Source organism: Gymnodraco acuticeps, unplaced genomic scaffold (genome assembly GCF_902827175.1).
Source record: "Gymnodraco acuticeps unplaced genomic scaffold, fGymAcu1.1, whole genome shotgun sequence".
In the NCBI taxonomy this organism is placed as follows: Eukaryota; Metazoa; Chordata; class Actinopteri; order Perciformes; family Bathydraconidae; genus Gymnodraco; species Gymnodraco acuticeps.
The window spans coordinates 317420-335000 of record NW_022991513.1 but is presented as its reverse complement, the minus strand read 5'-3'; the positions used below and the strand labels follow the sequence as shown (position 1 = coordinate 335000).

Below are 17581 nucleotides of genomic sequence, written 5' to 3'. Positions count from 1 at the left end.
TTGATCTAAAACCATATTTTTTGCAGACTTATTGTGTCATTTGTTTTAACGGAACTAAAAGTGTTTAGAAAAAAAAGAAGAACATTGTACCTTACACTTTTATAATTTATGTTATGTATTTCTGACATACTATATATATATATATTTTGGACCCACCTTTGCATTATGTGACTGAGGGGTACAATAAACAAACTGAAAAGTAATTTACAGACGACAGAACCTCAGTGAAAACACATGTGACAGGTGCTGTGGAGTGGATTATAGGTGCTGTGGAGTATGCTGTGGAGTATGAAGGCCTAGTTGATATAGAAGGTCACACCTGGTGCTTACCACTCCTCATGCACTGTTTACCCAGTAATGGAAGTGTTTCAGTAAGAGTGGCGGTATGGTCAAAAACAATCACACAATCATGCCTTTACAAGTGCACTATATGCATAAACAATGGTCTGTATTGTTTAATCATATAATTATATTGGAGCACATCCAATAATTATCAAAATAAAAAGTTATTTTATGCCTTTTTGTTGAAGGAGGAAAAGAAGCTCAAAGGTTGATATATGCAGCTTCATATAGATGAGTGATCTTGAGCTGCTTTGCAGGAAATGCATTGAAAAATTGCTACAGTAAATGTGACTGTGGCAGCAAGCAGGAGATTGTCTGCACTATTGTCAAAACCACATTGCATTTGAAAAGTTTTAAAATACTTGATCTCTTTAACTGACAGCTCTTTGATAATAAAGTTGTAGAAACATCGGTGTGTCTTAATATTTTCATGTGGCTGATGAGACCTGTTTTTTTTTTACAGACTGATGTCTGAGTCGAGGTTTTCTCCTCCCTCTGTGTTGGTGTCAGACTGAATATACAATGAATATTTTGACTGCAGCACATCGTTTGATGTTGTGGCTTCATGCTACGTTCTCATTATTTTGGATGTAAAATGACATAGTGACTACACATACATTGCAAACTGTCTGCTGTAATTGGAGGGAATTTACAGAAAGTAACACTTGTGAAACTAAGAACTGCAGGCGTGTTTTTAAATAGTTTTTTAGTTGAAGGTCAAACGGGGATCTTCATCTGATTAACACAATGTTCCTTTGTCATTTTTGGTTAGTAGTTAAATACCTGTGTCTTCCACAGCAGCCGTCTTAAGTGACTACCTCTGCGTTTGTTGCTCTGTATCACTGTGAGAGTTCTGTTGGGATGCAAGGAATCTCAAAATGATTGAGACAAAGCACAGCAGTGTACTGCATTTAGCCAACTCTGCCATACCATGCAGTAGGAAAGGGAGTATAACATACAGTATATACAGTGTCTAAGAATCTCTTTAAAATCAATATAGAGAAACAGAAAACAAAGATTTTGACACCGGAAATGTAGTCTGAGGAATAGCAGACCTTCATACATTCTTTGAATAATATGAACAAACTTTAAATGAACCAGAAGGTTTTTTGAAACAAGGCAATGCTGCGATCATTTAAATCTTAAACAATGATTAAAAACCTCAGAAGTTGCCAGTGCAGAGACGATAAAGCAGGAGTATATGATTGTGTGATTTAACAAGAGTTATTGTAGGAGTCTACCTGCAAAATGTCCTATTTCCTGCAGCTCAAATGTTGAAGAAAGCAACCGAACGAGATGAAAGCCTGACTCACCTCCTGTATGTCACTGCAAGATAAGAGAAATGTTATCACAGTTCAACCAGTCTCTTCACCTGCAATATGCCAAGTTAGAAAAAAACAAGCTTCACATTTATACTCTCTACAAGTGTGTTGGAAGAAGAGCCATCTGTGTTAAATAAATGCATTACTTAAGACCTTAGGTCTGCTTTTAAGAATTACTACTCTGAGAAAACGGACTCACTGATTCTGCTACTCTGTAAAGATTTCTCAACCGAGATTTTAACCTTTATTGATTTCCACTAAAATTGTTACAGCCAAATGCTTCCCTCTTCCCTCCTCCCTCTTATGGAATATAGTTTTAGAGTATGGAGAGGCCGGCTACAAATTCATGCCCAAAGCAGTTTTATCAAAATTCTACATCTGTACCACGGTGAGCTGGCGTTATCTACAGGAATATTCTCTGAGGTGGTAAAAACAGCAATTTTCTTTTTTACAGACAGAAGAAGATGCTTGAATATAATTTGATGCAAATGTTTTTGCATTGTTGGGCAGTTTCATTGAACTATCTTTAAAAGGATCTAATTTAATAATGTATAATGCACTGCTGTGCCTCTAAAAAGTAGTTCATGTATAACTGGAGGCATATTGTTCTCTTTCAGCAACTTCTTTGCTAAGTGTCTTTGTTTGGTCTCCCGTGATTCAATTTTGTCAGTGTGTACATTGTTGCATATCCTTTCTACTGCCTCTGTAACTGTGCTAGCAGACGGCTATAACTCAGTTGCCTCACTGTCGAAGCATTACTGCTGCACTTCACACCTAGAGTGCTGCTGGGAAGCTTAGGGACTACTTCACCTATCTACACACACACACACACTCGTTTTTGCCTCAGGTATTTTGCTGTGCTTTACTTGACTTGGCACCAAGGTTAGTTGACTGAATGTGCACTCAAGAGGAAACCACTCTCCAAACACCAAGGTTACCATAATTCACCTGTTTGATAAAGAGCAAGTCATGTGACATATTCTGTCATTTATCGTAACCCATTTAACAAAGGTTGTACTAACCATAGGTACTAACATGTTTGTCAACCATCTTCTCTACCTGCACCGACACACCAAATGGATTACGTCGCCTGTGTAACCCTGTCTAATCAACACCTGCTCTAACTGCTGCTAGATGACCGCTGAGGAAACGGTCTCTGAAGGTCTAATTAATCACCATTACAACCAGTGAAACAAATGAGCCTCCAGGCGTACTTCCCATGATTGAAAGTCTTTGAGAACTTCTATCATGTCCTTAGTCTAATCACGGTGTTGTCCTATCAAGCGGCACTTCACCTCTGCTACAGCGCTGAAACTCAACACTGTTTAATGTGCAGAGTTGAAGTCATTCCCCCTCAGGCTCGTCCTGTTTGCTGTGCGCTGTTCTGTCATCTTGGATGTTGGTTCACTTTTGATTTAGTATTTTTCTCTTGAATACAGCTAGGTCCTTGGAATGTGTGTAAATGATCGATATGGATGGATTATCATAGGAAAACAAGATTTACTTTAGAAAAATGTTCCATTGAATACATTATTAGCAATTGTACACAGTACCTCACCATTTAGAGCTAACAATTTAAAACCAGACTGGAACAACCATGAACTGGGCCAAAGGTATTGGTACCTTCTGCCCTGCATATTCCTTAAATTGGTTAATGATAATGGCTAGAGATTGATACCACTTCCCTAACTGGTTCAGCTTTTTGCCATGCATTAAATGGTTGGCAGAATGGGATTAACTGGTAGGCAAAATGTGTAACTTTTGGACAGAGATGGGTTAGCTGTTTCATATATAGCAAAAGAACAGAGGATCATATCGCTTCATAGTCGGCCCTTCAGCACACCACCGGGAACACAAGCAACTCCCTCTTTTCTGCTCTTTCTGTATATTATCACACAAACCTCCCGAAAACTCTTCACCCTATTATCTCTTGATTCCTTGAATATAAACAATTAGCCTATAATAATTATTATAATTGATCGCTTTATAAATCACTCTCTGACCAATGAATGGTAAATGTTTTCCTCTCAGTGTAGCAGATAGCAAACATTTGTTGCAGCAGCTACGGAGCAACATTACCATTCATTTAGAGTTGTGTTTTCAGTCAGGCTTTAACAATGCTCAGATTTTCTAAAGTTGAGCTTCAGTGTTGGGGTCAATATAAACATGTCCTCTTCACCACATGTGTAAGAAAGGCTTTGCATTTTATTTCTTACAGGATAGAAACCCCTGTAACCAACACAATAGTTTCCTTCAACTTCCAAAGACATTAGGTGTGTGTTTCTTTTCAGAAGCAGTTTTTTTTGTTGTCCTAATGTAATCCCTGCCTCCATATTGTTGTTTTAGTTCTTCCCCGACTGTCTGTTTGTCATTGCATGTAAAAACAATCTGCTCATGAATATTAATCTCCCCCAATCTGCCTAAAACACATGCATACTTCATACACACAAACACGCACACATTAACCTTGTCTTTGGCCCGAGTGTCGCTGAGCACTCAAAGCCTTTTTTCTTTTACCTCTTTTATTCATGTAAGGCTCCTTTGTTTGTGTTCATTTCTCACTATTTAATTCCTTCTAAACTTTGAAAAGGATATTAGCTTCCACATTTTAGCCTTTGTCATGTTCTCAAATTTAATATTGAAATATGAATTTACAATAGTTTCGACAAAAACAGAAGAAAAAACCCAGATATGACACATATTTAATTAAAGGGGGAGAACAAATTATAATCAATATTTTACTTGCTTGAATTTTATTCTGAAAACGATAAAACAACTGTTAAGTATATTTATAAGCTGAAATAATGTGGCTACATAATGAAATGTGTTGTATTTCTTCAATATGCTCCAGGGGACATGTGCATTAGATTTTAATTAAATTATTAACGGATGATACCAGCACCAATTTTGATTAGAATTCATTTCCTGGTGACATGTTCCTCTTTAGACATTTTAATTAACAATAATCGTCCATGGCATGTAATTCAGTTATACTCCATCGTTTTCAATTAGGGTATTTTTTTTGTTTTTTCTTATTAAATCTCTTTCTAGAAGTGTATATTGTATAAATGTTAGCTTGTTTTTTTCCATACAGTTCTGAAGAAAAAATAATAAATCTTACTCTTGTCAGCAATCTTAGTACTCATGAAATAATATTCCAGAGATTTCCCTGGTTACCACAAGCAGCCTTTCACCCATACCCCCATATTTTCACAGATGATAGATTCCACTGTGCTTCTCAATAATGCTAAAGTTCTGCAAAAGCTCTGCAATATTCAGACTTACTGCAGCACACGATTGAAACACAGCATAATGTTCCAACAGGTACATTGAGTCAATGAATTGACTGTTTTAAATGACAAACCTGGGGGAGATTTTGCCCATTTAATTTGCAATGCAAAAGACAAAACGATCAGTGACATTTGAAAGCTAGACTGTAATCATGCAAGTGCAGTTGAGGTAAATTATTTTATATTATTCAAGAAACTATCGACTTTATATACTTTTATATTGCATGAAAACCACTTGCCTGTGGTTAAATCTCCCGGACTGTTAAGCTCAGCTCACTCAGAAGTTTGCCTCTGAAGTGCATTAAGACCTCTTGGAAGCAGGACAGAATTTTTAACAGATGCCAGCATTGTTTTATGGAGTCTGGACATGAACAGAGTCTATCAACAAGCACCACAAAAAGTAATATACTGTGTGTCACACCAAATGTGTGTTTGTTAGATGTCTCTGCTCCGAGTGCTGTCAGTGCTGTTTAGCTATATAATGAGTCAACTGCACTCATCTTGAACCCATAAGGTTTCAGCCCTGTTCTAGTGCATAAACAATCACTTTTTTTGTTTACTTTCTCCAAAGAAAATCACTTTATTAATTATGAAAGAAAGCTTGTGTGTGTATATTGCGATACTTTCAGGTAAATTCGTTTTACTTTCTCTTCTCTGAGTCGGTCGAATAGCAATGTCAGCTACAAAACATCCCACCAGCTGCTAGTAGGGATCTTTTGTTTTGGTGACACCAGAGCTTCTCGTCCTTTGACAGTATGAACTTCTGGTGTTTCTGTTAATGCCTATCAGTCTCTGGAAATAAAAGGCCACCCTTCACCTGCTAACAAAGCAACATTCATCACGGTGATTATATTAGGGATATCATTTTTCTACATCACTTTAATATCACCTTACGCAAACCCTGTGCTTTAGAAAGATTGTCCTGGACAAATATTCATGCTTTTTTGTCTTCCTGTGCCTCCTAGAGACTCCAGGGAAGGGAGAGGACAGTCAGGCGGACACATCGTTCTCCGACTCATCGCTGTTCGCTCACTGGGGTCAGGAGCTCGGCCCGGACAACCAGCGGGTGGCATTGAAGATGTTCCAGTACTACGGATACAACGGCTACCTCAGTGATCGACTCTCTTTAGACAGGCCAATCCCAGACCTCAGGCCTGATGGGTAAGACTGCAGGTAGAATGGTGCTCAACACTGTCCTACAGTACATACATGCTACCATAGAGTCACAGTATAAATGATCCTGTCATTTAGTCATTCGTATTTTTCTCTGATGCTTTCATTGCTTTCTTGTTGAACTGATGGGTCGTGTCTTCACATAACATATGTAGTTGTGGGTAATATGATTAATTAATTCCTCTATCACAGTATAAATATATTATGATAGCAATCGGTTATAATATATAATTATGATTGGAAAATGAAGGTACTACATCACATTAATGATAAAAACGAATCTACGGTCGTGCAAGAGGTCTTGTTATTCTGTGCTTCAAGTGAAAGGCTGCACTCAACATGATGACATGCTTATAATGACAAGGCTGATATCAAGCAGGCATTGTGTTTATATCATGTTCACCACCTTAGTGTTGCATGTGAGCTTATGAACATTTGCTAACAAACACAAACTGCAGCTGAGGCTGAAGGGGATGTCATTAGTTTTGAAGTATTTGCTAGGATGTTGACCCGATGATGGCAATAGATCAACATACAGTAATCACACTGGTGATTAAAATGTATCCAGAGGGAGAATGTGAACTTTTAATTTGAATCCACAACCGATTTTCCCCCTGGGGACAACTACAATTGGACTGCTAGACCGACCCCGTGGTGTGCTAGCTAAAAGGTCATGGGGTCATTCAAGCCTTTTTTTAAATTCTTTGTTGATTTACCTTTTTTTGTCAGAATTTCAGATATAAAACATTGAGTATAATTTCCCAGAGCCAATTTCTTGTGTACACATTATCTTTATTCAATCAACAGTCAAAAAAAGATTTTGCTAACTATATATAATAATAATAATAATAATAAATTCTCCTCTTCTCTCTATCTGATGAGCATTAACTTTTCAGTCATAAATAAAGGCAAGTTTAGAGCACATTCAAAGCACTTTGTGGTTTCCTATCAAACACAAATGTGTCTAATTGAAAACGGTCTACAGTATTAAGTACATTATTGCTGCTTAGCAAACTATATTTTGTTGTAGGATTAATTAAAGAGTGACTTTTGTTCTACCGATATCTGACTCAAACCCCTGCGGCCAGCTGAAGGTGGCAGGGAAAAATGCTTGTTTCCTCAGCAGCCTGTAAATTAATATTTTCAAAGCCGTGTGCAATTATGTGTGCACTCTGGGCACTTTGATTAATCCCTGGACGAAAAGCAATCCTGTAAAGTCAATACACCAACGTCTTTACAGAGAATTGCTCACACCACATCGGCAATCTGACTCTGTTTTCAGCACAGCTCTCGTGTTCACATGTTACAGGAGCGCACAAAGTGACATCCTGGTGGAAAGGTTCACACAGTTCATCGATCTTCAGGGTATTTTTCTCAACTGCACATCGCTAAAATCCCGTGAGACCACTCCCACTCATGCTGGCTCTGTAAAAACATCCAAAACTGTCCTGGGGGATACACATTTAGCATGCATTTCCTAAAAGTAGTAATCTCGGCATTCTGTGAATCCAGCAGGCATTTGGCAGCGTGGTGTAGTTACAGCATGGGGATTACAATATATTTTACAGGCAGGACTAAAAACTGTTAAAATGTCACAATTCTTACCACAATTCACTTTTTACAATTAAATTATATGGTCATTTCAAATGATTATTATTGGGAGCTTGCCCCAGATTTTGTTACCACAATCTTCATTGTGTTATTGAGGAAGAAAACGTATTTGTGTCATTACACACAGAAAACATTATGATTTCCATTTCAAAGGCTGTAATTTAAACTCAAATTGAAATTGCCTGCAGCATTAGTCATATTTGTATAGCTTCCTTTTTCTTCATTTCCAGGAAACAGGTATCAGTTTCCTCTTGAGAGAAGAAGCTGAACTCCTTTTTCACAATTAAAATGACAGCAAGTGGAGGCAGTAGCAAAAGAGATTAGATTAATTCTAGAACCCAACCACACATCCAATTATATATATTCCTCCTAAACCAAACTGCATTCCAGGTACACCACTATTGCAGTAGCAGCCTTATTGTTAAATATCCAAATATCTGCTGGACATGAACTAATGCCAGTCTTACATTTATACTGATGTCTTAAAAAAATCTCCTGCTATACACCGCAAGTGGCTGGGTTAGCATAACATCTGCCATCAACCTGCTACCATGTTACCCTGTTATCCTACAGACAAAACCATGCCTTACCATTTGTTTTGTGTCTGTCCTCCACAGGTGTAGGAACCTCACTTACCCTTTAAACCTCCCTCAAGTGAGCATCGTGTTCATTTTTGTGAATGAAGCCTTTTCCGTCATCCTGCGGTCCATCCACTCTGCCATCAACAGGACGCCCTCCCACCTTCTCAAAGAGATAATCCTGGTGGACGACAACAGCAATAACAGTAAGCGGCATCATTTCATAATAAAGCCATTTAAAGATGGAAATCAAACCATCCAAGGACGTTGTTTGAAACAGTGACTTACCATTCAACAAAAAAGTAATAATGATAAAAACATTGTTGCATGCATTGTGTTCTCTTTCTGAGGACAGAAGGTTGTTTTTATGTTCTTGAACAAAAGTCGTTCATATTCTTAAACATGTTTGTTTTACTGATCATGATCGTTGACACTGAATTTAATGTACGGGAGGCCATACTGAATTTTCCGCATACTCATCTGGTCCCCCTGCCTATACTTTACATTTCATTGCCTCATGTGGAAAATCTATATGTGATATTCACAGTAATGTACTGCTCCTCCGACCTCCACATTCATCTAATGTTTTTAATTAGGGGCTGTGTTTACTGGATTTAATCAATGAATCTCACTAATTAGCTGCAAAGCCAGGAAATATGCCCCAAGGCAGATAACAAAACAGCAAGGTGATGAAGTGTTTGTACATATCTCGTCTGCATTTGCAACACTAATTCCTAAATATGCATGCATTGAAATTAGTACAAACAGACAGGTTGAAAAGATATCCAGTTTATGCTGACAATGTATAACTGCTGAGCTCTGTTCAGTTGTTAATACTGAAATGACTGATGAGATCACTGATGGGTGACTATACTGTAAGGCAGAAGCAATAGGCTTGAAGTCACCTGTGAAAAGTGGACGTGGTAATTTACTACATTACAAAGGCAGAAAGCAGGCTATAAAAAGGTAATGATACGGTTGCAAGGTCATTTATAGGCAAAACACTTTTAAATGGGCTGCGCTGCTTGTAACAAGGTCTGAGTCCGCCATTAGGGGCAATCAACATTGGAAATACAAGCTTTGAGAAGACTCCGTTTACCAAAGTCAATAATGCAAACATGCAGCATTGCCTGTAGCCTGATGGGACAGAATAAAGATGTTGCAATATGTCATGGTAACTTACCTCAATCGCTGGAATACAAATAATGACTGTTCGTATTGACAAGGAAGTTTAACTTACAGTATGCGTTACATAATGTAAAGCTGAAAACCCTGTGGTTTTCTTCCACTGGCACATTATTAGATTATTACCTCACATCCCATAAACATTCATATTTAATCACGTAATCGAGCGCTAGGGAGAAGTTGCCTTTAGCTTCTTCAGGGACCCAAGTCACGCATTGACATTTTGCTGATGGCATTTTTCCCTGAGCACTCTGTCACTCTGATAGGCCTGGTGTTATCATTATCACCACGACTGTGAATCTTATCTGTGCTAAATGTCGTTAGCCCGTTGACCTGTGATGTCATCTTCCACCGCTAACCTCCTGGGCATCCTGATCTTTACATTAGTCATCCGCCACTGTCACAGCTCACCTCCGAGAGGCATTAGCATGCATGTGGACGTGTAGCCATCAAGGGGGAGAAGGGCAAATTGACCTAGCTGATTCCTCCCTAATTGGATAATGTCCCATGCCGTGGCTCGAGAAAAGGCTCATCTTTAAGAGCGGGGTTTTGAGAAGGGCTTACTTGGCTGTCGGAGGACTAATGTTTTCAAACTTAAATAATACCACAGTCTCGAACATAATGTGAGAGTAAATGACGGCACCCAGGATTTGATACTGGAGTGGTAAAAATCTCTTGAGGAAAAGTGAGTCTTATTCGGATATATTAAACACAGATTTTAACAGCCGCTCAGTTGTGAAGTGAGAAACGCTGGAGTGCAAACTACACAGTAAGTGTGAGGCCTGTATCCATGACGATTTGCCATCTGCTGTGAGAGAAGTAACGCCTGTGTGCTGATAAAAGTGTTTATTTCGAACATGCATGAAGAGAACATACAGTATTCAAGGCAAGGACGAGTTCAGTTCAGATCAGTGGAGGAAAGCGTCTGAGTACATTTACTCAAGTACTAATAAAACCTTGAGCTTCTTGTATTTTACTTGAGTATTTCCTCCTTTATACTTCTACTCCACTTCAGAGTTAAATGTTTCACTACATTAAGAGTAATTAAGTAATCGTACAAATTCACATGTTCATTGTAAAATAAAATCAGCAAATAAATGTTGCTTTATTAAAGATTTAAATAAGATCAAACATTGGTCGGGAAATATAGATCAGGGTAAAGTCATACAAAATGATCCCCGATTTATGAGCTGAAACAATTGCACATTAATGCCTCAATTATTATAAAATACTATAATATATATTTTTCTATGTTGCATCAGGAGTAGTTTTTTTTGTATGGTGATATACATGTACAGACAGTTCTCATTCATAACACTCCGTTCGATGTCTCACTATGGGATGCGCCTCATCGCGGAGCAAACAGAAGCATCAATCTCATTACGCCAATCCTGATTGGCTGGTGATCTTGACGTCAGCGTCAGGGAATTCACCCCCTATAAGTAGCTTGCGCCACGACGCATGCGTCATTCAAACACCTCTTCTCGCTTCAGAGCACATCTCTATAGTAGCCGGACAAGCTTAACGGTCCACAGACTGAACCCAAATAACCATTTCGGTCGACGGGCGCTCGCCGGCTACTCCGACGGTAATACTACGGTAGCGAGGAAGTTTTTTCTTTTCTCTTCCCCATGGAGGAGGAAAGGATTAAAGGAGCATACTGTCACACCAGTCAGTATTCTCCGGGAATAAAAGACCCACACCGTCCTTTTCTCCGGATTAAGGACAGGGTGGTAACACCTTTTTTCTCCCAACCTACCTGTTGAGAGCGGGTCCTCTCCACGCCACGAGGCGAACAAGATGGACGCCTCTCTCCCTCACACCAGAGGAGTCAGGGACTCGGTGGCTCGACTCTGTGGCTGCGGGTTGAAGATCTCGGGCACAGACACACACCAGGTCTGCTCGTCCTGCCTCGGGTGGAACACGCCCGAGGCGCTATCGACAACCCCGGCTCGTGCGGACATTGTGTCCGCTTCACCGTGAAGAGCCTCCGCCGACGGCTAGCACGCCAAGCTAGCCTGTCGGAGCAGGACCCCCCCATGTCCACTGACCTGCCGGCCGGCAGTCAAGACGCGGGGGCGTCCGCCGCAGAGAGTGAACCCCTCTCCGTGTCGGTCTGGGGCTCATTATCTGCGATGGCTGCAGAACCGGAATCCCGCGCCCTGGCAGGCCGGGACCCGGTGACGGCAAAACACGCGGGAACGGGACCCCACGCTTTACCGAGCTAGGGCTCCCGGTTAGACCTCACCATGGTCTCACCCGCGGAGGATGTCCTCGAGCTGGACTACGATGAGGACGAAGAGGACGCCTCGGTGTTCCTCCTGTCCGAGTCGGATGAACATGAAGAAGACATCTTCATGTCATCGGCTCAGGCTGCAAAGCCTGGAGCGAGGGCTGCTCTCCCGGGCGATAGCACACCAGCTTCGCCCTGTCTGAGCATGGACCTGCAGGCCGTGTGTAAACGCGCCGCGGCCAGACTCGACATCCCGTGGCCTGAAATGGCCAAGGAGACCTCCAGGTCCCGCTACGAAGGGAAACATTTTCCCCAAGCAGCGCGGACAAAGAGGCAACTCCTTCCGGTCTTCCCGGAGATGTTGGATGAGGTGTCGGTCTCGTGGAGAGACCGGCCCTTCAGCAACAAGGTCCCAATCCAGGGTGCCTCCTCCCTAGACTGTGACGGAATGGAGAAGCTTGGCCTGCTCCGCATACCGCCCATGGAACCGCTGGTAGCGGCCCACCTCCTACCGAGGATGGGCCCGTCACCAAGCAGGAACCCCACGCTGCCAGCAAAGTCGGACCGATTTCAGTCGACAATGACTGAACGGTCCTACAAAGCCGCAGCGTTGTCCGCCAGGGCCCTGAATGTGTCCTCGCTGCTAACCGCTTACCAAGCGGAGCTCTGCGAGGACCTGTCGGGTAACCCGGGGGCAGCCACTCTGGACGAGATGGCAGCGGTCACGGACATTTGTCTTCGTGTCCAACGCTGCGCCGTCCAGGCCACGGGCAAGGCAATGGGGATCATGGTGGTGCAGGAAAGAGCGAGATGGCTCAACCTCACCAACCTCCCAGACCGGGAAAAGGAGGATGTGCTGGACATGCCCATCGTTCCCGAGGGAATTTTCGGCTCCGCTCTTGCTTCCATGCAAAGGAGGTGTGAGTCAAAAAAGAAGGAGGACGAGGCACTCCACCTCTGCCTCCCTCGAAGGGTCCAGCCGCTGCCTTCGCAGCAGCAGTCCTTCGCCCAAGCTGCCTCGAACCCTGCTCGGTTTAAAACACCGAAGACGCAGAGGTCGCAGCCCGCCCTGAGTCCCCAGCCCAGGCTGGAGACGAGGGCGAGCTGGCCTAGAAAATCTCCGGTTCCGGATGCAGCTCAGGCGCAGCCAACCCAGAATTTCGGCCAGCATTCGAGGAAGAAGAAGCGAGCGGCGTGACAGTCCCTCCTTCTCCCCTCTGTGACAGAGCTGGAAATCCACGGTTCCCCAGCTCTAAATGTGTTCCCGCCGCCTCGAGAGATGCCTCAACACCATCCTCAAGTCCGCACAAACACATGTCACACATTTGTTGATTTTTCTGTCATAAAACATTTACCGCTGACGCATCCAGACTTCAGGCCGAGGGCGCAGTTAAAAAAAAATGAAAAGAAAAACAATAAAACCAATAAACAGCCCGTCAACTGTTCCCCTTCTGAGAGCAGCTACGGCATCTCTCAAAAGGCGGATTACAGGCGGGTCTGTGAAGGCACCACCGCCACGCGCATGCGCAGTGCCGGCTGGGGTTGTGAAGGCATCACCGTCATGCGCATGCGCAGTGTCGGTGGGGATTGTCGAAAAGGGGCACCACTGTGTTCAGACACTAGAGGGCCCCATAACACAACAAATAGAGACTCAGAGGGGAAGAGACGTGACATCTCCACTGGCTCTAAGGAGCATGCAGTGGAAGATGCTCACATCATCTGCTTGGGTTTACAAGACAGTAACACGGGGCTACAGACTCTAATTCGCTGTCACCCCCCCCTCGCTTCTCGGGCATTCTGCATTCGCAGGCCCGAGGAGAGTCAGCCCATATTCTGGAGAGAGAGATTCTCTCTCTCCTAGAAAAGAGGGCTATATCTATAGTACCCGCCGAGCAGAGTCAGGGCGGCTTCTATTCCAAGTACTTCCTCGTTCCCAAACGGGGAGGGAACGGAATTCGGCCAATACTTGATTTGAGGGCTCTGAACAAATATCTAAAAAGATATAAGTTCAGAATGCTCACTCACACATCTCTGCTGCGGCTCGTGCGACAAGACGACTGGTTTACATCAGTCGACCTGAAAGATGCATATTTTCACATCCCAGTATATTACCCACACAGGAAATATCTGAGATTCGCATTTCAGGGGATCTGTTATGAATACAGAGTACTCCCCTTCGGTCTGTCTCTCAGTCCAAGGGTGTTTGTACGATGTACGGAAGCCGCGATAGCCCCGTTAAGACAACAGGGTATTCGCCTGGCGACCTACCTGGACGACTGGCTGCTTCTCGTACAGTCGGAGCAAGAGGATGTTACGCAGACAAATGTACTCGTATAGCACCTGCTCAACCTGGGTTTCATAATAAACACAGAGAAGAGCATGTTGTGCCCCGCGCAGACTATACTCTTCCTGGGTTTACACCTGAACTCGGTGCCCTTTACAGCCCGCTTATCAGCGGAAAGAGTGAAAGCTTTCAGAGCTTGTCTCGCTCTTTTCCAGCTGCGCAAACATGTTCTCTTCAGATCATGCCTGCGATTGCTGGGGCTCATGGCGTCAGCCATCCTGGTCGTACGACTGGGACGCTTACACATGAGGGAGTTTCAGCGCTGGGTGGCCGCCCTAAAACTAAACTAAGAGTGATGGTTACTGTGAAATGCGTAATGGCACTGCGCCACTGGCTGCACCCGACTTTTCTAGTACAAGGTGTGCCTATGGGTGCTGTCCTTTCACGGAAAGTGGTCACCACGGACGCATGTCTGACAGGTTGGGGAGGTATTTATGAAGGTCGCCCGGTGAGGGGTCTCTGGAGCAGAGACCTCCAGCGGGCGCACATAAATTACCTGGAGCTTTTAGCGGTGTTTCTCACCCTAAAACGCTTTCTGCCTTTCCTCAGGGGACATCACGTCCTTGTGAGGACAGACAATACGACCACAATATCGTATATTAACCGCCAAGGGGGTTTGCGTTCTCTCCAGTTACACACACTGGCGCGCAAACTGATCCTATGGAGCGGTAGACGTCTCCTCTCTCTGAGAGCGACGCACGTACCGGGAGTGATGAACCTCGGGGCAGATCTACTGTCCAGAGGTATACCACTTTATGCAGACTGGACTCTACATCCAAGGATTGTGAGCCAGCTGTGGGTGCGTTACGGCAGAGCTGCGGTGGATCTGTTCGCATCGAAAGACAACGCTCAGTGTCAGCTGTTCTTTTCGATGCGCGATCTAAATGCACCGTTAGGCGTGGATGCACTCGCGCACGATTGGCCCCCGGGCCTTCTGTACGCGTTCCCACCCCTGGCTCTGATACCCCCAACTCTGGCCAGAGTGAGAGAGCAACGCCACACACTTATCCTGATAGCTCCGCACTGGCCAGCTATGTACTGGCTAGCGGAGATATATCAGCTGCTGTGTGGGCAGCCATGGCAGCTCCCACTACGCAGGGACATACTGTCCCAAGCGGGGGGGGGCGATCTTTCACCCACACCCAGAGCGCTTGGCTCTATGGGCCTGGCCCGTGAGTGATACAATCTGAATACAGTGTGACATGAAGCTGACCCTGGCAGCTGCCAAGCGAGCCAGTGGCACTCATGCACTATCTGTACAGTCTTCATGCACTCAGTTCGCCCCAGGGCAAACAGAGTGTGGTTGAAGCCCAACCCTGCCTTTATCTTAAGGCGGTTGGTTCAGGTACCACATTTGACATTGAGGCATCCTCCCCGCCACTGTATTCCTCCGGGGAACAGCGGCCGGATTTGCCGTGTCCAGCCCGTGCTTTACGCACGTACAGGGACAGATCAAGGGTGCTTCGTCATAATGACCAACCCCTTGTGTCCTGGGCTAACCCTTATAAGGGCAAGCCTGTTACTAAGCAACGGCTCTCCCACTGGTTTGTGGAAGCAATTGCTTTGGGGCTCATACGAGTCAGAGTTCGCAGGCACCCTCGGGTCCGCGAGCTCTTTCGACTCAGGGTCTGGCTGCATCCTGGACTCTGTCCAGGATGTCTCCCATCCAAGACATTGGTGCAGCGGCGAGCTGGTCCTCGCCGCTCACTTTTGTCCGCCTCTTAACAGGCTGGACGTTCTGCTCCCAGTGTGACTCAAGCAGTGCTGGGCACCTGGTTGAGTCAGAGCTCTACCTGTTAAGTTCTGGTTGGTTTGGTGATTTTCTAGATAAGCTCGTCTGACAATACGGGAGCTACAATTTCCCATAGTGAGACATCGAACGGAGTGTTATGAATGAGAACTATAGGTTACTTACGTAACCCCAGTTCTCAGAGTAACATGAAGTGAGATGTCTCACCAGACGGCCCTCCTTGCTATGGTGAAGCGAGAAGAGGTGCTTATTTTGAATGACGCATGCGTCGTGGCGCAAGCTACTTATAGGGGGTGAATTCCCTGACGCTGACGTCAAGATCACCAGCCAATCAGGATTGGCGTAATGAGATTGATGCTTCTGTTTGCTCCGCGATGAGGCGCATCCCATAGTGAGACATCTCACTTCATGTTACTCTGAGAACTGGGGTTACGTAAGTAACCTATAGTTTCATTTCATTCAATTAACTAAAGGTCACTGAGCAACAGGTTAAAAATCAAAACAAACTAAAGCCCATTCATCAGTCAGATGTCCTTTGCTTGGTTTTGCAGGTAACTTCATGTATGACAGAATTAAACCTCAGCACACATGAAGGGAAGCACAGAAAGGATTGTTTATCCATGATCCACTTAAAGACTTGTTTTTAATACAGAAATGTTATAGTGTTGTTACGTTCCCTCCTAAACTAGGGCTACAAAGGGAAGTAACAAAACACAAAAACTACCGGGCGAGAGAAAGGAGAGGAAACTGTCCGCTGAAGCCACAAGGTGATGCAGTTTAATTAATAAAAAAGAAAAGAGGCTCACCAGCCAATTTGCAAAACAAACTTAAATAACTAAGAATAACTTTCTGTTAAAAGAAAGTGACTAAATAGTACAACACAAAAAGATAAACTGGAGCACATCTCCTAACAATTCACAAAAACACAGGCCTCACACAGAGACAGACACCATGCTGCACACATGCAGCCAGAGGACAAGGAGAGAGGGCCACTGCAGCCTTCCTCAGGTCCTTTAAGGAGGCCCTGATTGGGGAGAGGCTGCACCTGGAGACAATCATGGAGAGAGAGACACACACACAAAAGCACGCACACACAAGCACCAACTGTGGCACGTAACAAGTGTACTGGATTGAGAAAAACAGTATCCATATGTAGTTAAACATAATCTCGTAAAATGTTTTTTTTGTTATATCACACTGAGGATAGGATAGAGTTTAATTGCATATTCACCATTTTGCAGCTCACCATTCACTTTGCTTTTACCTTCTGAGAAAAACCTTTGAACATTTGAATATGTTACTGGATTAACTTCCTGAGCTCACAGTGATGTTAGAAACCTGTTTGCTTGTTCCAGTCCAACTCCATCGCAAAGCCCATTGCTTTCAGCAGAGCTTCCTGAAAGATTGATGACTGTTGGCCATCAGCCATTCTTAGTGTAATGAACTGTGCTTTATTATGATTTGTTATGAGCTATAACACACCATCATTTTTATTTTCAATTCACACATCAGAATGTTTTGATTATTGATGGATTAAAAGTTATTACATATACAGTAATGCGTTTGAGCAGCAGCTGCTCGCATGAGTAACTAGCATTCATTAGCCAGAATTTAGAGTCCAAAGTGAAGAGGTGTTTGTTTTTATATGATGCTTAATCTTGAATTAGTACAAGTAAGTGTTTCTTAGCCCTGACTTCGATGATCCAGAGTAGCTCTGCTCCATCATGGATATCTAATCAAGAGCATTGGAAGT

At 43.5% G+C, this 17581-nt stretch overlaps 1 protein-coding gene across 1 annotated transcript in view; it reads left to right on the top strand.

The window, feature by feature from the left end:
* The window catches only part of galnt18b (UDP-N-acetyl-alpha-D-galactosamine:polypeptide N-acetylgalactosaminyltransferase 18b), a 97758-nt gene that overhangs the window by 24790 nt on the left and 55387 nt on the right, over window positions 1–17581 (top strand). Inside the window, exons 2-3 of the mRNA XM_034197026.1 lie at window positions 5920–6115; window positions 8356–8522. Coding sequence (XP_034052917.1) covers window positions 5920–6115; window positions 8356–8522 — 363 coding nt within the window. The remainder of the gene's footprint in view (window positions 1–5919; window positions 6116–8355; window positions 8523–17581) is intronic.